The sequence below is a fragment of the Oncorhynchus nerka genome, linkage group LG15 (genome assembly GCF_034236695.1).
Source record: "Oncorhynchus nerka isolate Pitt River linkage group LG15, Oner_Uvic_2.0, whole genome shotgun sequence".
Taxonomy (NCBI): domain Eukaryota; kingdom Metazoa; phylum Chordata; class Actinopteri; order Salmoniformes; family Salmonidae; genus Oncorhynchus; species Oncorhynchus nerka.
The window spans coordinates 2355958-2378540 of NC_088410.1; the positions used below are offsets into that span (position 1 = coordinate 2355958).

The 22583-nt window shown below is 46.2% G+C and overlaps 1 protein-coding gene across 1 annotated transcript; it reads right to left on the reverse strand.

Annotated features, from left to right (window-relative positions):
* Nucleotides 1-516: 516 nt before the first annotated feature.
* Nucleotides 517-21509, reverse strand: LOC135559952 (trichohyalin-like). Its single transcript, XM_065000846.1, has 6 exons — nt 20526-21509; nt 18356-18398; nt 14416-15255; nt 3740-3914; nt 2488-3249; nt 517-644 (listed from the first exon to the last, which is right to left on the reverse strand). The coding sequence occupies exons 1-6, from the start codon at nt 21225-21227 to the stop codon at nt 542-544; spliced, it is 2625 nt and encodes an 874-aa protein (XP_064856918.1). The 5' UTR covers nt 21228-21509; the 3' UTR covers nt 517-541.
* Nucleotides 21510-22583: the final 1074 nt, after the last annotated feature.

Genomic DNA, 22583 nt, shown 5'->3' on the forward strand with positions numbered 1-22583 from the left:
ATAGACTTACGTTGATCAGACAGGTCCCAGACAGGCCCCACTGGGTCACGTTCAGGTGTACGGTTAAAGACTTACGTTGATCAGACAGGTCCCAGACAGGCCCCACTGGGCCACGTTCAGGTGTACGGTTGGTTATAGACTTACGTTGATCAGACAGGTCCCAGACAGGCCCCACTGGGCCACGTTCAGGTGTACGGTTGGTTATAGACTTACGTTGATCAGACAGGTCCCAGACAGGCCCCACTGGGCCACGTTCAGGTGTACGGTTATAGACTTAAGTTGATCAGACAGGTCCCAGACAGGACCCACTGGGCCACGTTCAGGTGTACGGTTATAGACTTACGTTGATCAGACAGGTCCCAGACAGGCCCCACTGGGCCACGTTCAGGTGTACGGTTATAGACTTACGTTGATCAGACAGGTCCCAGACAGGCCCCACTGGACCATGTTCAGGTGTACGGTTGGTTATAGACTTACGTTGATCAGACAGGTCCCAGACAGGCCGCGTTGGACCTCCTCCACCTCCTTCACCATCATGTTTCTATAAAGGCCCGGGCTGTGGCCGTACATGGAGGTGAAATAGGCACACAGGAATCCATAAAATCGGTTCTGGTTCCTCTGGGTCATTGTTTCTTCCAAGGTTTCTGTGGGAACATGAGAATAAAAACAGGATAACTTCCATAATGTCCTGTGAACATCTATAATAATAACAGACAGCTTCCATAATGTCCTGTGAACATCTATAATAATAACAGACAGCTTCCATAATGTCCTTTGAACATCTATAATAATAACAGACAGCTTCCATAATGTCCTGTGAACATCTATAATAATAACAGACAGCTTCCATAATGTCCTGTGAACATCTATAATAATAACAGACAGCTTCCATAATGTCCTGTGAACATCTCTGACATCTATAATAATAACAGACAGCTTCCATAATGTCCTTTGAACATCTATAATAATAACAGACAGCTTCCATAATGTCCTTTGAACATCTATAATAATAACAGACAGCTTCCATAATGTCCTGTGAACATCTATAATAATAACAGACAGCTTCCATAATGTCCTGTGAACATCTATAATAATAACAGACAGCTTCCATAATGTCCTGTGAACATCTCTGACATCTATAATAATAACAGCCAGCTTCCCATAATGTCCTGTGAACATCTATAATAATAACAGCCAGCTTCCCATAATGTCCTGTGAACATCTATAATAATAACAGACAGCTTCCATAATGTCCTGTGAACATCTATAATAATAACAGACAGCTTCCATAATGTCCTGTGAACATCTCTGACATCTATAATAATAACAGACAGCTTCCATAATGTCCTGTGAACATCTATAATAATAACAGACAGCTTCCATAATATCCTGTGAACATCTATAATAATAACAGACAGCTTCCATAATGTCCTGTGAACATCTATAATAATAACAGACAGCTTCCATAATGTCCTGTGAACATCTCTGACATCTATAATAATAACAGACAGCTTCCATAATGTCCTGTGAACATCTATAATAATAACAGACAGCTTCCATAATATCCTGTGAACATCTATAATAATAACAGACAGCTTCCCATAATGTCCTGTGAACATCTATAACAATAACAGACAGCTTCCATAATGTCCTGTGAACATCTCTGACATCTATAATAATAACAGACAGCTTCCATAATGTCCTGTGAACATCTATAATAATAACAGACAGCTTCCATAATGTCCTGTGAACATCTATAATAATAACAGACAGCTTCCATAATGTCCTGTGAACATCTATAATAATAGACAGCTTCCATAATGTCCTGTGAACATCTATAATAATAACAGACAGCTTCCCATAATGTCCTTTGAACATCTATAATAATAACAGACAGCTTCCATAATGTCCTGTGAACATCTATAATAATAACAGACAGCTTCCATAATGTCCTGTGAACATCTATAATAATAACAGACAGCTTCCATAATGTCCTGTGGACATCTATAATAATAACAGACAGCTTCCATAATGTCCTGTGAACATCTAGAATAATAACAGACAGCTTCCATAATGTCCTGTGAACATCTATAACAATAACAGACAGCTTCCATAATGTCCTGTGAACATCTCTGACATCTATAATAATAACAGCCAGCTTCCATAATGTGCTGTGAACATCTATAATAATAACAGACAGCTTCCCATAATGTCCTGTGAACATCTATAATAATAACAGCCAGCTTCCATAATGTCCTGTGAACATCTATAATAATAACAGCCAGCTTCCATAATGTCCTGTGAACATCTATAATAATAACAGCCAGCTTCCCATAATGTCCTGTGAACATCTATAATAATAACAGCCAGCTTCCCATAATGTCATGTGAACATCTATAATAATAACAGACAGCTTCCCATAATATCCTGTGAACATCTCTGACGTCTAGAAGAGTGGAATAACAGTGACATCCCAGATTGACTTACTCAGCACTTGGGGGATCTTGTCCTTGGCAAGAGACTGGCACTCCAGCAGGCTCTTTGTAGACACCCCCTTGCACTCCAGCAGGCTCTTTGTAGACACCCCCTTGCACTCCAGCAGGCTCTTTGTAGACACCCCTTTGCACTCCAGCAGGCTCTTTGTAGACACCCCCTTGCACTCCAGCAGGCTCTTTGTAGACACCCCCTTGCACTCCAGCAGGCTCTTTGTAGACACCCCTTGCACTCCAGCAGGCTCTTTGTAGACACCCCTTGCACTCCAGCAGGCTCTTTGTAGACACCCCCTTGCACTCCAGCAGGCTCTTTGTAGACACCCCCTTGCACTCCAGCAGGCTCTTTGTGGACACCCCCTTGCACTCCAGCAGGCTCTTTGTGGACACCCCCTTGCACTCCAGCAGGCTCTTTGTGGACACCCCCTTGCACTCCAGCAGGCTCTTTGTGGACACCCCCTTGCACTCCAGCAGGCTCTTTGTGGACACCCCCTTGCACTCCAGCAGGCTCTTTGTAGACACCCCCTTGCACTCCAGCAGGCTCTTTGTGGACACCCCCTTGCCTTCCTGGTTGGAGACGGCTCCTTTCACTGACTTGTTGATCTCCTTCATGGCCCTGTTGATGTCCTTCCAGTGGTTTTTGGTCAGCCGGCAGCCGGGCGGAGGGGTCTCCTCGGAGTATTGGAGAAATGCACCGATAGTCGAGGTGTAGTGGTTGACCGTGGCGACGGCCTTGTTCTGCTGAAGGGTCTGAAACCATCTAAAACACACATACACACACACACCAATACACACACACACCACACGCACACGTACATTTTTTTTAGATCTTCCTGAACCCCTAAACACACCTAATCAAAGAAACATAACATTTTAGGACCACACAGACACACACACACACACAGACACACACACACACACACAGACACACACACACACACACACACACAGACACACACACACACACCACCACATCCATTAGTGTGTTGTTAATGAACGCTGATGAGACTAAAGGAGAAAGACAGATCTCTGCTCACCTCCACACACACACACACACACACACACACACACACACACACACACACACACACACACACACACACACACATTAGTGTGTTGTTAATGAACGCTGATGAGACTAAAGGAGAAAGACAGATCTCTGCTCACACACACACACACACACACACACACACACACACACACACACACACATCACCACATACATTAGTGTGTTGTTAATCTCTGCTCACCTCCTCATGTTGTCCCGGTGTGCCAGGAAACTGAGAGTGGATGGATATTTCTCATCCTTCGCCATGAACTTCAAAAATTGCAGCACACTCTTGAGCTTCGCGACACAGTTTTGCTTCAGCTTATTGTTTGGACTGGGGCCTTCACAGATCTTCCTGAACCCCTCTATAAACACACCTAATCAAAGACACATCCTTCACAGATCTTCCTGAACCCCTCTATAAACACACCTAATCATAGAAACATAACATTTTAGGACTGTGGCCTTCACAGATCTTCCTGAACCCCTCTATAAACACACCTAATCATAGAAACATAACATTTTAGGACTGTGGCCTTCACAGATCTTCCTGAACCCCTCTATAAACACACCTAATCAAAGACACATAACATTTTAGGACTGGGGCCTTCACAGATCTTCCTGAACCCCTCTATAAACACACCTAATCAAAGACACATAACATTTTAGGACTGGGGCCTTCACAGATCTTCCTGAACCCCTCTATAAACACACCTAATCAAAGACACATAACATTTTAGGACTGGGGCCTTCACAGATCTTCCTGAACCCCTCTATAAACACACCTAATCAAAGAAACATAACATTTTAGGACTGGGGCCTTCACAGATCTTCCTGAACCCCTCTATAAACACACCTAATCAAAGACACATAACATTTTAGGACTGGGGCCTTCACAGATCTTCCTGAAACCCTCTATAAACACACCTAATCAAAGACACATAACATTTTAGGACTGTGACCTTCACAGATCTTCCTGAAACCCCTATAAACACACCTAATAAACACACCTAATCAAAGACACATAACATTTTAGGACTGGGGCCTTCACAGATCTTCCTGAAACCCTCTATAAACACACCTAATCAAAGACACATAACATTTTAGGACTGTGGCCTTCACAGATCTTCCTGAAACCCCTCTATAAACACACCTAATCAAAGACACATCCTTCACAGATCTTCCTGAACCCCTCTATAAACACACCTAATCAAAGAAACATAACATTTTAGGACTGGGGCCTTCACAGATCTTCCTGAACCCCTCTATAAACACACCTAATCAAAGACACATAACATTTTAGGACTGGGGCCTTCACAGGGCCTATAAACACACCTAATCAAAGACACATAACATTTTAGGACTGGGGCCTTCACAGATCTTCCTGAACCCCTCTATAAACACACCTAATCAAAGACACATAGACACATCCTTCACAGATCTTCCTGAACCCCTCTATAAACACACCTAATCAAAGAAACATAACATTTTAGGAACTGAATCCCTCTATAAACACACCTAATCAAAGAAACATAACATTTTAGGACTGGCCTTCACAGATCTTCCTGAACCCCCTATAAACACACCTAATCAAAGATCTTCCTGAACCCCTCTATAAACACACCTAATCAAAGACATAACATTTTAGGACTGGGGCCTTCACAGATCTTCCTGAACCCCTCTATAAACACACCTAATCAAAGACACATAACATTTTAGGACTGGGGCCTTCACAGATCTTCCTGAACCCCTCTATAAACACACCTAATCAAAGACACATCCTTCACAGATCTTCCTGAACCCCTCTATAAACACACCTAATCAAAGACACATCCTTCACAGATCTTCCTGAACCCCTCTATAAACACACCTAATCAAAGACACATCCTTCACAGATCTTCCTGAACCCCTCTATAAACACACCTAATCAAAGACACATCCTTCACAGATCTTCCTGAACCCCTCTATAAACACACCTAATAAAAGACACATAAAATTTAGGACTGGGACCTTCACAGGTCTTCCTGAACCCCTCTATAAACACACCTAATCAAAGACACATAGCATTTTAGGACTGGGGCCTTCACAGATCTTCCTGAACCCCTCTATAAACACACCTAATCTAAGACATAACATTTTTAGGACTGGGGCCTTCACAGATCTTCCTGAACCCCTCTATAAACACACCTAATCAAAGACACATAACATTTTAGGACTGTGGCCTTCACAGATCTTCCTGAACCCCTCTATAAACACACCTAATCAAAGACACATCCTTCACAGATCTTCCTGAACCCCTCTATAAACACACCTAATCAAAGACATAATATTTTAGACTGGGGCCTTCACAGATCTTCCTGAACCCCTCTATAAACACACCTAATCATAGAAACATCCTTCACAGATCTTCCTGAACCCCTCTATAAACACACCTAATCATAGAAACATAATATTTTAGGACACATAACATTTAGGACTTAAGATAGACCTCACAACATAAATCAGACAGGCTGTTTTTCTAAATATGTTTCTAACACAAATCATTTGAAGACAAAGAAGCATTTGATTCTATTCCCTCAGATGAATCAAATCAGACTTGAATAGTCACCTGCACAGTCAGGACAAATAGGACAGGGCAGTGGACTCAAAGTGAACTCAGGGTGGAGTCTGGGGCAGAGTGAAGCAGGCCAGACACAGCGGAGGACGGTGGGGTCTGGGGCGGAGTGAAGCAGGCCAGACACAGCGGAGGACGGGTGGGGTCTGGGGCAGAGTGAAGCAGGCCAGATACAGCAGAGGACGGGTGGGGTCTGAGGCGGAGTGAAGCAGGCCAGACACAGCGGAGGACGGGCCCTACAGAAGTGACCCTAAAGTTACAGGACCTTCACACCGCTTAACTTTTTCCACTTATTGTCACAGCTTGAATTGAACAAGAATTAAACATAGATATGTGTGAGCGTACCAAGTAATTAGGCGTCACTCTAAAGCGGGAAGGTGGAATAAACGAGTCAGGAAAAAGGTTTTTCTGATTGAACACGGTTCTCTATTGAGAGTATTTTGTCAACAAAAACATTCAAACATAATCAATGAAAAATCTTCCAAGGAAAAACACACATCTTCTTCTCCAGATGAAACAAGAACACAATAGGATAATCTTTAAACTACAACAAACATAAATCACGGTTTTGTCACCGTCTTAGTGGTTCTTTCAGCACAGCTTCTCTCTCTCGGTGGCCATCTTCCAGAGATAGTTTCCCCTCTCTCTTCTGGTTCCATTCTCTCTTTTATAGGGGAAGGAGAGTATCTCATTAGTACCGTCAGCTGTGCTTAATTGACTCTGGTTACCTTGTCTCCCAGGCTCTGTTGGGCAACTATCCATGAGCCCAGCCTGCCCTCTAGTGGTCCGTCCACATACCTTCCCCCCCAGGACCGAACCGGAGGGTCGGGCGCCAGACGCACCGTCTTGGTCGCGTCGGGACAGCGCGTCTGCATTCCCGTTCCTCGATCCGGCCCTGTGGATGACATGGAAAGAGAATGGTTGTAAAGACAAAAACCATCTGGCTATTCTGTTGTTATTGTTTCTCTTACCAGCCATCCACGTGAGGGGCGCATGGTCAGTAACTAATGCAAACCTCCGACCCAGTAGGTAGTACCGGAGATAATCGAGGGCCCACTTGATGGCTAAGGCCTCTTTCTCTACGGTCGCATACCTCTGTTCCCGATCGCTGAGTTTCCTACTAATGAAGAGAATCGGCTTCTCTGCTTCACCTTTACCCTGAGCTAGTACGGCCCCGAGCCCTGTATCCGAGGCGTCGACCTGCACAATGAACTCTTGTGAGAAGTCCGGAGCCTGTAGAACGGGATCAGAACACAGGCCATCTTTTAACAATTGAAAGGCCTCTTCCGTCTCGTCTTTCCACTCTACCTGGTTTGGCAGGTTTTTCCTGATGAGGTTTGTGAGGGGGTTGGCAATGGTTGCATATCCCGGGATAAAACGGCGATAATATCCTGTTATCCCTAAGAAGGCCCGAACGTCTCGCTTGGTCCGGGGTCGAGGCCAGTCACGAATTGCCCTGGTCTTCTCTGCCTGTGGGCGTATTTTCCCATTCCCCACGGTGTACCCCAGGTATTCCGCTTCGGACAAACCCAGGCAGCATTTATTTGGATTGGCTGTCAACCCTGTGGCTTCCAAACTCACGAGCACCGCCCGTAATCGCAGGAGGTGACTATCCCAGTCCTCGCTGTGGATGACCACATCGTCTATGTACGCCGCTGCATACTCTTGATGGGGCCGTAGAATGGCATCCATGAGGCGTTGGAAGGTTGCAGCGGCACCGTGCAGTCCGAAGGGCATCCTCACATACTGGAAAAGCCCCTCTGGAGTGGCGAAGGCAGTCTTTGGGCGATCCTCCGGAGCCACCGGCACTTGCCAATATCCCTTCGTCAAATCCAGGGTAGTGATGAACTTGGCCTTTCCTAAGCGCTCCAAGAGTTCATCCACGCGGGGCATGGGATACGCATCGAATGTAGAGATGGCATTCACGCCCCTAAAGTCGTTGCAGAGTCTCATACTACCATCGGATTTGGGGACCAGGACTATGGGACTGGACCACTCACTCGTCGAGGGCTCGATCACGCCCATCCTCAACATCTCCCTCACCTCTTTCTTAGCGATGACTCTGCGAGCCTCAGGAATCCTGTAAGGGCGGATATGCACCTTCTTGCCGGGTTCAGTGTGGATATGGTGGAACAGGACATCTGTTTGTCCTGGGAATGGAGAGAATATTCGACCGAAGTTCATAATCAGCTTGTCTAGCTGTCTTGACTGCTCCGGTAGGAGAGTTTGGCCACGGCGCACCTGTGGTAGAGCCTCCTCTTTTCCTTTGCCCTCCAGGGCCATCAAAGCCACCTCCTCCTCTCGTCCATGGTATGTCTTCAGCAGGTTTATGTGATAGATTTGGACCTTCTTCCTCCTGTCAGGTTGCTTGATGAGGTAATTGACCGGTGAGACCCTTTTTATTACCTCGTAGGGCCCCCTCCACTGCGCCAGCAAGCGATGTTCGGCCGTGGGCACAAGCACCATCACTTTCTCTCCCACGGTGAACTCACGGGGGTCGCAGACTTATCATAGGCCCGGCCTTGGGTCCTTTGGGCCTTCTCCATATGCTCCTTGACTATGGGCCACACTGCTGACAGGCGGTCTCTCATCAGGGTAACGTGTTCTATTGTGGATCGAAAGGGGCATGGTTGGGTCTCCCAGGTCTCCTTGGCTAAGTCGAGGATTCCTCGACAGGGTCTGCCATAGAGCAATTCAAACGGAGAGAATCCAGTGGATGCCTGGGGTACTTCTCGCAGGGCAAACATTAAGTGTGGGAGAAGCATGTCCCAGTTTTTCCCATCTCGGGACACCACCCTTCTCAACATGCTTTTTATCATTTTGTTCAAGCGTTCACACAACCCGTCTGTTTGAGGGTGGAATATGCTTGTACGTATCTGTTGAACCTGATATAACCGACACAAGTCCTTCATCAACCGGGACATGAACAGGGTTCCTTGATCAGTCAAGATAGTCTTGGGGAGGCCCACACGAGAGAACATCAGGAATAACTCCTTGGCAATTCCCTTTGACGACATGTTACGCAGGGGTATGGCCTCCGGGAACTTGGTAGCGTAATCTATAACCACTAGGATGTACTCGTGTCCTCTGGCGGATTTTGGGAGGGGTCCTACGAGGTCCATAGCTATGCGTTCAAAGGGAGTCTCTATGATGGGGAGAGGAATCAAAGGGTTACGTAGGTGTGGCCGTGGGGCTGTACGTTGACATTGATCACACGTCCTACAATACCTGGCCACATCCCGGGTGACCCGGGGCCAATAGAATCTCTGCATGATTCTGTCAATAGTCTTGTCTCGTGCCAGGTGTCCTCCTAGGACGTGGGAATGGGCTAACTGTAGAACTGTATCTCTGTATGGCCTAGGCACCATTAGTAATTCCTGGTTTTCCCCCCTTCGTCGTACGACCCAGTATAAGAGACCCCGCCTGATTGCATAGTAAGGAAGAGGGGGCTCACCTGATCCATCGACGTTCCTCCCGTCGATCACCTTCACCTTCCTCATGGCCTCCCTTAGGTCTGGGTCTCTATGCTGCGAGGTGCCGAACTGTCCCTTTAATTCCTGGGGCAGGTCGACCTCGGTAGAGGGATGTGGAGGTTGTTCCACATCCCCATCAGGGGTGACCGAGGAGAATCCCTTCCAGGTTCCCTCCTCGGATGGAGCTTCAAATATATCCCTTAACGCCTGGTTGCTCCTTCCTTCCTGCGTTGTGTATAGCCCTTCACATGTGTCTTCATCGGTGGTTTCTTGGAATATCTGTCGTAAACGTTGGGTCGCTATTTCTTCCTCTGCTGCAGAGGACGAGGACGCGGCTACGTCTCCTTGTAGGACTACTACCTCGGGCTTGGATTTTCTCTTCTTTCCTGTCCCCCTTCTTCCCGTGCATAACGTCATCTGCCGAAGCTCCTTATATAAGGGACAGTCTCTCCCGATCAATAATGGCACCTTCAGCTGCGGCACTTTCCCGGCCCTGACTGTACACCTTCCTTTTGGAGTGAGAATAGGCAGATTCACAGTGGGGTAATAGTGGGTGTCTCCATGGATACAGGATACGGCTACTTTGTCTGGTAGCAGTGTTGCGGAGGTCACCATCCGCTCCTCTACTAACGTAACCATACTTCCCGAGTCGAGAATAGCTACCACATCTTGTCCTTCGACTTGCACCGGAATCTCTGATGCTGGGGCTATCTCTGCTAACCAACAGTGTTGATCCTGCCCCCTCAAAACGGGATGTGTGGGGGTAGGCAGTGATGACTCCGTGACCATGGGCTCATCCTTGCTAGGACATTGTGGGGCATAATGGTTGGGAGACTGACATTTATAACACCGACCCTGCTGTGTGGTGGCTGACTTCTCCCACCTCCGGGAGGGGCTTGGACGTTTCGGTGGCGAGCGCCGGGGTGAGTCGTGGTACGGGATTGCAAGACTCCTTCCGTTCCTCCTTGTCACTTTTTAACAACTCCCCTGTAGACCGATATGTTTCCACCGCCTGGGCTATGTCGTCGGCTGACAACGGGTTGGCTTGCCCCACAACCCTTTTTAAGTCACTGGGTAATTCTCTCAATATCTTGTCCACTACGAGAGTCTCTATCACATGTCCTACTCCCTTTCCAGGTTCTAGCCACTGTTTCGTCAGTCGTATTAAGGCGAAGATCTGGGCACGGACGGGTTGATCAGCTGTATAGGTCCATTGATGGAACTTTACAGCCCTATCTCTGGCAGTCAGCTGGTACCGGGACAGGATCTCGGTTTTTTAGTCGCCCATAGTCCGCAGCTTCGTGGGAATCCAGGTCAAAATAGGCTTCCTGAGCCACCCCGGTCAAAAGAGGGGCTAATGCGCTCGCCCATTCTGTGGGCGGCCACTCTTCCAAGGTGGCCGTCCTTTCGAAGGTCATGAGGAAGGCCTCAATATCATCCTCCTTGGAGAGACGAGGTAAGATGGCGTGAGCAGCCGCTCTTGGCTTAACTCTAGGTTCTTCTAGTCGGTTCAGCTGTTGTTGCAGGAGTTCTATGGTTGTCCGCTGTGCCGTGATCAATTGTTGTAGTAGGGCGTTATCCATTGTTCTTGAATGGTTCCTCCGGGTCTACTGGAAGAATCTTGATTTACTCACTTATCCTTGTGTCACTCGTCCACCTAATGCCAGCATCCTCCACCAATGTGAGCGTACCAAGTAATTAGGCGTCACTCTAAAGCGGGAAGGTGGAATAAACGAGTCAGGAAAAAGGTTTTTCTGATTGAACACGGTTCTCTATTGAGAGTATTTTGTCAACAAAAACATTCAAACATAATCAATGAAAAATCTTCCAAGGAAAAACACACATCTTCTTCTCCAGATGAAACAAGAACACAATAGGATAATCTTTAAACTACAACAAACATAAATCACGGTTTTGTCACCGTCTTAGTGGTTCTTTCAGCACAGCTTCTCTCTCTCGGTGGCCATCTTCCAGAGATAGTTTCCCCTCTCTCTTCTGGTTCCATTCTCTCTTTTATAGGGGAAGGAGAGTATCTCATTAGTACCGTCAGCTGTGCTTAATTGACTCTGGTTACCTTGTCTCCCAGGCTCTGTTGGGCAACTATCCATGAGCCCAGCCTGCCCTCTAGTGGTCCGTCCACATATGTTTGTCACTGGCCTTCACACGATACCCCATAATGTCAAAGTGGAATTACGTTTTTCATATTTTGTTTTTACAAATGAATTAAAAATTAAAAAGCTGAAATGTGATGAGTCAATAAGTTTTCAAACCCTTATGTTATGGTAACGCCGAGGAGTAAAAATGCACTTAAGTTTATCTAACCCTTATTTTACCAGGTATAAGATAAGTAGCATGGACTCACTGTGTGTGTGTAATAATAGTGTTTCAAATTATTTTTGAATGACTACCTCATCTCTGTACCTTACACATACAATTATCTGTAATGTCCCTCAGTCGAGCAGTGCATTTCAAACACAGCTTCAACCACAAAGACCAGGGAGGGTTTTTCCAATGCCTCGTAAAGAAGGGCACCTATTGGTAGATGGGTAAAAAAAACAAAAAATGTGAGTACCACTCCTCCATATTTTCAAGCATCATGCGTCATGTTATGGGTATGCTTGTCATTGTTAAGGACTGGAGAGTTTTTCAGGATAAAAAAATCTACAGAATGGAACTAAGCACAGGCAAAATCCTAGAGGAAAACCTGGTTTAGTTTGCTTTCCAACAGACACTGGGAGATGAATTCACCTTTCAGCAGGACAATAACCTAAAACACAAGGCCAAATCCTAGAGGGAAGTCTGGTTCAGTTTGCTTTCCACCAGACACTGGGAGATTGATAGAGGAATTCTAAATTCCTTTATGTTTTATTGCCAAAACCAATTCGCACTAATTTCTAATTCATTAATGAGGTGTAAGTTCATTAATTATGCATGAAGTAGATTGAGACCAGTCTTAAAAGCCAAAAGTAACAGCGTTTATTACAAGAGAGTACTAAATGCTTACACACATTTTCACAGGTTATAAACTGAAAATGACATCATCAGTTTCCCACCCTCTCTCCGATTCTCACAAGAGCCCATTGTTTATTAGGTCTGGTACTATCTTCCTGCTCCTCCCATAAAACTACATTCCAACCACTAGCATCTCTCCACTAATGGAATCCAACCAAAACATTCTTATCTGTCTGAAATGCTATCTCATCCCTTCCCCTTAAACCCCCCCCCCCCAAGAGGCACAGACAATTAATTCGTTCTGCTTACATTTTCAGTAACAGCTGAACCAAAAACTCATCCTTTTCATATCATAACATAATAGTATTAGAATAAATGGTTCTAATCAATAATGTATACATAATTAATCATTTCAACTATAATTTCCTCTAACAGAGATGAATTCACCTTTCAGCAGGACAATAACCTGGTTCAGTCTGCTTTCCACCAGACACTGGGAGATGAATTCACCTTTCAGCAGGACAATAACCTGGTTCAGTCTGCTTTCCACCAGACACTGGGAGATGAATTCACCTTTCAGCAGGACAATAACCTAAAACACAAGGCCAAATCCTAGAGGGAAGTCTGGTTCAGTTTGCTTTCCACCAGACACTGGGAGATGAATTCACCTTTCAGCAGGACAATAACCTAAAACACAAGGCCAAATCCTAGAGGGAAGTCTGGTTCAGTTTGCACGGGAGTTGCTTTAACAAGACAGTGAATGTTCCTGAGCGGCCAAGTTTACAGTTTTGACTTAAATCTATGGCAAGACCTGAAAATGGATGTCTAGCAATGATCAACAGACAATTTGACAAAACTTTAAGAATTTTGAAAAGAATTAATGGGCAAATGTTGCACAATCCTGGTGTGAAAAACTTTTAGAGACCCAGACAGACAGACTCACAGCTGTAATCGCTGCCAAAGGTGCTTCTACAATGTATTTACTCAGGGGTGTGAATACTTAAGTAAATGAGATATTTCTGTATTTAATTTGCAATAAATTTGCAAAACATTTCTACAAACATGTTTAGCTTTTGTCATAATGGGGGGGTCTGTAGAGAGAAATCAATTTCATCCATTTTGAATTCAAGTTGAAGCAACAAAATGTGAAATAAGGGGTGAGGATACTTTCTGAAGGTCGTTACTGTGATCAGTTGGACCCTTTTCTGGGTCGGGTGGAGTCTGGGGCGGAGTGAAGCAGGCCAGACACAGCGGAGGACGGGTGGAGTCTGGGGCGGAGTGAAGCAGGCCAGACACAGCGGAGGACGGGTGAAGTCTGGGGCGGAGTGAAGCAGGCCAGACACAGCGGAGGACGGGTGGGGTCTGGGCTGGAGTGAAGCAGGCCAGACACAGCGGAGGACGGGTGGAGTCTGGGGCGGAGTGAAGCAGGCCAGACACAGCGGAGGACGGGTGGGGTCTGGGGCAGAGTGAAGCAGGCCAGACACAGCGGAGGACGGGTGGGGTTTGGGGCGGAGTGAAGCAGGCCAGACACAGCGGAGGACGGGTGGGGTCTGGGGCGGAGTGAAGCAGGCCAGACACAGCGGAGGACGGGTGGGGTCTGGGGCGGAGTGAAGCAGGCCAGACACAGCGGAGGACGGGTGGAGTCTGGGGCAGAGTGAAGCAGGCCAGACACAGCGGAGGACGGGTGGAGTCTGGGGCAGAGTGAAGCAGGCCAGACCCAGCGGACTAACTGTGATCAGCTGGACCCTTTTCTACAACGTGAACACAAAAACAGTGAGGCAAAACAAAAAGCCTTTAGGCTATTCAAATACAAAAATACTATTTAAAGACAGTACTTACTCAGAGCAGAGCCCGGGAAGGGAGTTTGGCTGCTAGATTTGGGCGCCGTGGCCTCCTCTATCTGGGCTCCTGAACCTACGACTTGGTCCTGCTGTAGCTCCTCTTGTTCTGTGTCTGACGCGGTCTGAAACCTGGACCTCTTCGCTGACCTCGTCTTCCCCGACCTCGCGTTCGCTGACCTCGCCCTGACACTCGTCTTCCCTGACCTCGTCTTCCCTGACCTCGCGTTCGCTGACCTCGCCCTGACACTCGTCTCCTTCTGCCTTTTCAGTAGCTGATACCTCTTCCTCGCTCTATTCAGTTCAGAGGTCAGCTTCAGGTTGTCCTCTCTAAGGGATTGGAATGTCGCACTTCTCTTGGTCAGGGCCTCATCGCGCTCTTGCAAAGCTTTCCGCAGCCTCAGGATGGGCGCCTGGCAGTGGCAGGAATAATCTCCGCAGCTCACGTCCTCCTCTTCCTCCTCTTCCTCCTCTTCCTGCTTTGTTTCCGCAATATCCAAATGGGTGGCCAGCGGGACGACAGGGTTGGACGCCCTCAACGCGGCCAGCCGCTCCATGGTCAGCCGTCTCCTGAGTTCCCCTAAAGCTCGTCTCCTCTGCGATCTGTCGAGCTCTGTGTGCGACTCCATGTGCCGGTCCAGCCGGCTGGCGTGGGCGGAGCATCCCGTCACTGGGCACGGCTCCTGCCTGATGTTGACACGGCCCGACTGCCAATTACAAAGGAGGATCCTCTCCTCCGTGTTCCTCACGTTGTGCGTGTGCCTCAGGTGCTGGCTGAAGCCGACCACAACCTTAGGGCAAAGCGGACAGGAACGCACTGCAGAGCGCACCGGAGTTCTCTCTGGTATGAAAAAAAAAAAAAGTCAAAAGAACATTTAAAAAATATATTTAAAAAAACACCACACAATCAGTGATCCGACAAGTAGAATGCTCCAGGCTGATTAGTTGTTGCTTAGAAACAACACCTGAGACCACACCTTCTCACTCAAGAACATCTTTAACCCCGCCTTCCACTCGAGCCACTAAAACACTCCTCCTCCCCACTAAAACACTCCTCCTCCCCACTAAAACACTCCTCCTCCCACGAAAACACTCCTCCTCCCCACTAAAACAATCCTCCTCCCCACTAAAACACTCCTCCTCCCCACTAAAACACTCCTCCTCCCCACTAAAACACTCCTCCTCCCACTAAAACACTCCCCCTCCCCACTAAAACACTCCTCCTCCCCACTAAAACACTCCTCCTCCCACTATAACACTCCTCCTTCTCCTCCCCACTAAAACACTCCTCCTCCCACTAAACACTCCTCCCCCACTAAAACACTCCTCCTCCACACTAAAACACTCCTCCTCCCACTAAAACACTCCTCCCCCACTAAAACACTCCTCCTCCACACTAAAACACTCCTCCTCCCACTAAAACACTTCTCCTCCCACTAAAACACTCCTCCTCCCACTAAAACACTCCTCCTCCCCACTAAAACACTCCTCCTCCCACTAAAACACTCCTAAAACACTCCTCCTCCCACTAAAACACTCCTCCTCCCACTAAAACACTCCTCCTCCCACTAAAACACTCCTCCTCCCACTAAAACATTCCTCCTCCCACTAAAACACTCCTCCTCCCACTAAACACTCCTCCTCCCCACTAAAACACTCCTCCTCCCCACTAAAACACTCCTCCTCCCACTAAAACACTCCTCCTCCTCCTCCCCACTAAAACACTCCTCCTCCCACTAAAACACTCCTCCTCCCACTAAAACATAAAACACTCCTCCTCCCACTAAAACACTCCTCCTCCCCACTAAAACACTCATCCTCCCCCCACTAACACACTCCTCCTCCCACTAAAACACTCCTCCTCCCACTAAAACACTCCTCCTCCCCACTAAAACACTCCTCCTCCCCACTAAAACACTCCTCCCCACTAAAACACTCCTCCTCCCCCACTAACACACTCCTCCTCCCACTAAAACACTCCTCCTCCCCACTAAAACACTCCTCTCCCACTAAAACACTCCTCCTCCCACTAAAACACTCCTCCTCCCCACTAAAACATTCCTCCCACTAAAACACTCCTCCTCACCACTAAAACACTCCTCCCCACTAAAACACTCCTCCTCCCACTAAAACACTCCTCCTCCCCACTAAAACACTCCTCCTCCCCACTAAAACACTCCTCCTCTAAAACACTCCTCCTCCCACTAAAACACTCCTCCTCCCCACTAAAACACTCTTCCTCCCACTAAAACACTCTTCCTCCCACTAAAACACTCCTCCTCCCCACTAAAACATTCCTCCCACTAAAACACTCCTCCTCCCCACTAAAACACTCCTCCTCCCCACTAAAACACTCCTCCCCACTAAAACACTCCTCCTCCCACTAAAACACTCCTCCTCCCACTAAAACACTCCTCCTCCCACTAAAACACTCCTCCTCCTCCTCCCCACTAAAACACTCCTCCTCCCCACTAAAACACTCCTCCTCCCCACTAAAACACTCCTCCTCCCACTAAAACACTCCTCCTCCCCACTAAAACACTCCTCCTCCCACTAAAACACTCCTCCTCCCCACTAAAACACTCCTCCTCCCACTAAAACACTCCTCCTCCCCACTAAAACACTCCTCCTCCCACTAAAACACTCCTCCTCCTCCTCCCCACTAAAACACTCCTCCTCCCACTAAAACACTCCTCCTCCCCACTAAAACACTCTTCCTCCCACTAAAACACTCCTCCTCCCACTAAAACACTCCTCCTCCCCACTAAAACACTCTTCCTCCCACTAAAACACTCCTCCCCCACTAAAACACTCCTCCTCCCACTAAAACACTCCTCCTCCCCACTAAAACACTCTTCCTCCCACTAAAACACTCCTCCCCCACTAAAACACTCCTCCTCCCACTAAAACACTCCTCCTCCCCACTAAAACACTCCTCCTCCCACTAAAACACTCCTCCCCACTAAAACACTCCTCCTCCCCACTAAAACACTCCTCCTCCCCACTAAAACACTCCTCCTCCCACTAAAACACTCCTCCTCCTCCTCCCCACTAAAACACTCCTCCTCCCACTAAAACACTCCTCCTCCCCACTAAAACACTCTTCCTCCCACTAAAACACTCCTCCTCCCACTAAAACACTCCTCCTCCCCACTAAAACACTCTTCCTCCCACTAAAACACTCCTCCCCCCACTAAAACACTCCTCCTCCCACTAAAACACTCATCCTCCCCACTAAAACACTCCTCCTCCCACTAAAACACTCCTCCTCCCACTAAAACACTCCTCCTCCCACTAAAACACTCCTCCTCCCCACTAAAACACTCCTCCCACTAAAACACTCCTCCTCCCCACTAAAACACTCCTCCTCCACACTAAAACACTCCTCCTCCCCACTAAAACACTCCTCCTCCCCACTAAAACACTCCTCCTCCCCACTAAAACACTCCTCCTCCCCACTAAAACACTCCTCCTCCCCACTAAAACACTCCTCCTCTGTTGTCAGCCTGGATTTGAATCTATTCTATTTCCAGATCTGTTTTAAAACAGAACATACTGGAGTTAATCAGGTCTCCTCCTCTTCCACCAACTTACCAGTTATCTCTCCCTCCTCCTCCCACTAAAACACTCCTCCCACTAAAACACTCTGTTGAGATTCATTCTATAAACAGAACATACTGGAGTTAATCAGGTCTCCTCCTCCCACTAAAACACTCTGTTGAGATTCATTCTATAAACAGAACATACTGGAGTTAATCAGGTCTCCTCCTCCCACTAAAACACTCTGTTGAGATTCATTCTATAAACAGAACATACTGGAGTTAATCAGGTCTCCTCCTCCCACTAAAACACTCCTCCTCCCCACTAAAACACTCTGTTGAGATTCATTCTATAAACAGAACATACGGGAGTTAATCTGGTCTCCTCTTCCACCAACTTACCAGTTATCACTCCCTCCTCCTCCTTCACTCCAAACACGGCATCCTATAGATCAAATCAGATGTTATTGGTCACATACACATGGTTAGCAGATGTTATTGGTCACATGGTTAGCAGATGTTATTGGTCACATACACATGGTTAGCAGATGTTATTGGTCACATGGTTAGCAGATGTTAATGGTCACATACACATGGTTAGCAGATGTTAATGGTCACATGGTTAGCAGATGTTATTGGTCACATACACATGGTTAGCAGATGTTATTGGTCACATGGTTAGCAGATGTTAATGGTCACATGGTTAGCAGATGTTATTGGTCACATGGTTACCAGATGTTAATGGTCACATACACATGGTTAGCAGATGTTATTGGTCACATGGTTAGCAGATGTTAATGGTCACATACACATGGTTAGCAGATGTTATTGGTCACATACACGTGTTCAGCAGATGTTATTGGTCACATACACATGGTTAGCAGATGTTATTGGTCACATACACATGGTTAGCAGATGTTATTGGTCACATGGTTAGCAGGTGTTAATGGTCACATGGTTATCAGATGTTATTGGTCACATACACATGGTTAGCAGATGTTATTGGTCACATGGTTAGCAGATGTTATTGGTCACATACACATGGTTAGCAGATGTTATTGGTCACATGGTTAGCAGATGTTAATGGTCACATACACATGGTTAGCAGATGTTAATGGTCACATGGTTAGCAGATGTTATTGGTCACATACACATGGTTAGCAGATGTTATTGGTCACATGGTTAGCAGATGTTAATGGTCACATGGTTAGCAGATGTTATTGGTCACATGGTTACCAGATGTTAATGGTCACATACACATGGTTAGCAGATGTTATTGGTCACATGGTTAGCAGATGTTAATGGTCACATACACATGGTTAGCAGATGTTATTGGTCACATACACGTGTTCAGCAGATGTTATTGGTCACATACACATGGTTAGCAGATGTTATTGGTCACATACACATGGTTAGCAGATGTTATTGGTCACATGGTTAGCAGGTGTTAATGGTCACATGGTTATCAGATGTTATTGGTCACATACACATGGTTATCAGATGTTATTGGTCACATGGTTAGCAGATGTTATTGGTCACATGGTTAGCAGATGTTATTGGTCACATGGTTAGCAGATGTTATTGGTCACATACACATGGTTAGCAGATGTTATTGGTCACATACACATGGTTAGCAGATGTTATTGGTCACATGGTTAGCAGATGTTATTGGTCACATGGTTAACAGATGTTATTGGTCACATGGTTAGCAGATGTTATTGGTCACATACACATGGTTAGCAGATGTTAATGGTCACATGGTCAGCAGATGTTAATGGTCACACACATGGTTAGCAGATGTTATTGGTCACATACACATGGTCAGCAGATGTTATTGGTCACATGGTTAGCAGATGTTATTGGTCACATGGTCAGCAGATGTTATTGCGGGTGTAGTGAAATGCTTGTGTTTTCTAGTTCCTACAGTGCAGCAATATCTAACGAGTAATATCTATATATATATATAATATATAATATCTAACGAAACACACAATCTAAAGGAATGGAATTAAGAATATATAAATATTTAGACATTATATTTAAACATGATTAAAGTGACTAGTGTTCCATTCCTTAAAGTGGCCAGTGATTCCTAGTCTATAGTCTATAGGGCAGCAGCCTCTAATGTGTAAACATTATTAAAATGACTAGTGTTCCATTCCTTAAAGTGGCCAGTGATTCCTAGTCTATAGTCTATAGGGCAGCAGCCTCTAATGTGTAAACATGATTAAAGTGACTAGTGTTCCATTCCTTAAAGTGGCCAGTGATTCCTAGTCTATAGTCTATAGGGCAGCAGCCTCTAATGTGTAAACATGATTAAAAGTGACTAGTGTTCCATTCCTTAAAGTGGCCAGTGATTCCTAGTCTATAGTCTATAGGGCAGCAGCCTCTAATGTGTAAACATGATTAAAGTGACTAGTGTTCCATTCCTTAAAGTGGCCAGTCATTCCTTAAAGTCTATGCCTATAGGGCAGCAGCCTCTAATGTGCTAGTGATGGCTGTCTAACAGTCCAATGGCCTTGAGATAGAAGCTGTTTTTTCAGTCTCTCAGCTTTGATGCACCTGTACTGACCTGATCTGGATGATAGCGGGGTGAACAGACAGTGTCTCGGGTGGCTGTTGTCCTTGGTGATATTTTTGGCCTTCCTGTGACATCGGGTGGTGTAGGTGTCCTGGAGGGCAGGTAGTTTGTCCCCGGTGATGCGTTGGGCAGACCACGCCCCCCTCTGGCAGTTGTGGGCGGAGCCGTTGCCGTACCAAGCTGTGATACAGCCCGACAGGATGCTCTCAATGGTGCATCCACTTCCTCCTCCTCCTCTGTCACTCTGAACTCGTCTTCCTCTTCCTCCTCAGTAAACTCCTCTGTCACTCTGAACTCGTCTTCCTCTTCCTCCTCAGTAACAACCTCCTCTTCCTCTGTCACTCTGAACTCGTCTTCCTCCTCAGTAAACTCCTCTGTCACTCTGAACTCGTCTTCCTCTTCTTTCACTGTAACTTCCATCACCTCTTCTTTTACCGTAACATCTTCCTCTTCCTCTTTCACTCTGAACTCGTATTCCTCTTCTTTAACTGAGACGTCTTCCTCTTCCTCTTTCACGGCAACAGTCTCACCCTCTACTTGTTGTTGTATTGTAACTGCCTCCTCTTCCTCCTCCTCTTTGACCAGAGCTTCTTCCTCCTCTTTCACGACATGGTTCAGCCACAGACCCTCTTTCTCCGTCCGGCAGACATCCTCCTCTTCTTTAACAGGAGGAGAGAAGTTTAGTGAGCTCATGTTCGGGGATGTTAGCTAACTACCTGGTAAAATAAATACAATAGCTAGTTAACACGTGCGACTAGCCTAGTGCTAGGCTATTTTAGCTATTCAGCTTGCTGATTAGTAACGTACATATTAAATTAAATGGAAGGGGGGGAGGTAACTATCTATACGACCGAAATTTGTTTTAAAACACAGTGAATGATATACACTGAAAGCGTCTCAAGAGCTCTAATGTTTCGGTTTTGTTTCGGCTAGAAAACTCCCGAGGTGTCTGACTGGCTGTTGTTGATGACGGTGGAGAAACACCTCGTCCACTAGATTATACGTCACAGACGCACATCCGCTATCTCTGCTGCTGACTGGAGTGGGGTAAACGCAGTTTAGGAAAGACAAAGCTGGAATGGTCGCAACAACTAAATTGACATAGAAATATGTGTTATAGAAATGTCATTCTCATTGAAATCCAGTCTAAGAAGAGAGTAAATCTGTTCTGTTTCTATTTCTACGTTGGTGGATGGGCATCGTCAAGTATTTCACTACAACCGCAAAAACATTGTCACCAGTGCTGTTTTGTCGTCCTGGTAACACAGTCAACCTTTTTTTTTGATTCGACGACCGGAGTTGGAATCGCAGACGGCATCATGATTAATACAAAATCTCATGCTAACCAAATAATGGGACGTGCTCATTATAAACACATTGTGATTTAGTTTCGGTATCAGACTAACTTTTGTGTTGTGATTTTGTTTGCAGGGCGTATCGGCTGGCAGTTTATCGGAGAAGGGGGTATACTGCGCGTCATCCCTGCGTATCGTCTCATCTATAAAGCTCGCAATACCCATAATAAAATGAATTTAACATAGTGGGTTTGAGGTTGAATAAAAAAAAAACAGTTCATTTAGTAAATCTAGCCTGCTGTAATTTTTTTCAAGACATAGACCTAATGCCTGCGCCTTATGTAAAAAAAATAGTATTAGTTAGCTTGTCCGCTATAACAACAGGTTCAAGCGTAACCAGATAAACTTGGCTTTGGAGACAAAACTACTTTCAACGCGCACTAATCCCGTGTCTCTGTCGCTAGAGTAGTGACTTCAACTAACTGTGGCTGCCATCTAGTGGAAATGAATGGTACCTACACTGGACAGCTAGTTGTCAAAGTCAAAGTAGGCTCTTAATAATATATACCATTTAGCCTTTTATCCAAAGCGAAACTGGCTACATGGTTGTGAAACAAATCCTAGAAACAGGATTAGAATGTTGATCTCATGGATGGTCAGTCCTTGCCTCTTATTGGTCAGTCCTTGCCTCTTATTGGTCAGTCCTTGCCTCTTATTGGTCAGTCCTTGCCTCTTATTGGTCAGTCCTTGCCTC

What these genes read in the sequence shown, in the direction of transcription:
- LOC135559952 (XM_065000846.1), bottom strand. Translation starts at nt 21,227, where the DNA reads ATGAGCTCACTAAACTTCTCTCCTCCTGTTAAAGAAGAGGAGGATGTC. An exon ending in GGAGGAGGGAGTGATAACTG is followed by an intron (nt 15,256 to 18,355) that starts GTAAGTTGGTGG and finishes TTTTCATACCAG; the next exon opens with AGAGAACTCCGGTGCGCTCT. An exon ending in CTTCCCGGGCTCTGCTCTGA is followed by an intron (nt 3,915 to 14,415) that starts GTAAGTACTGTC and finishes GTCTTTGATTAG; the next exon opens with GTGTGTTTATAGAGGGGTTC.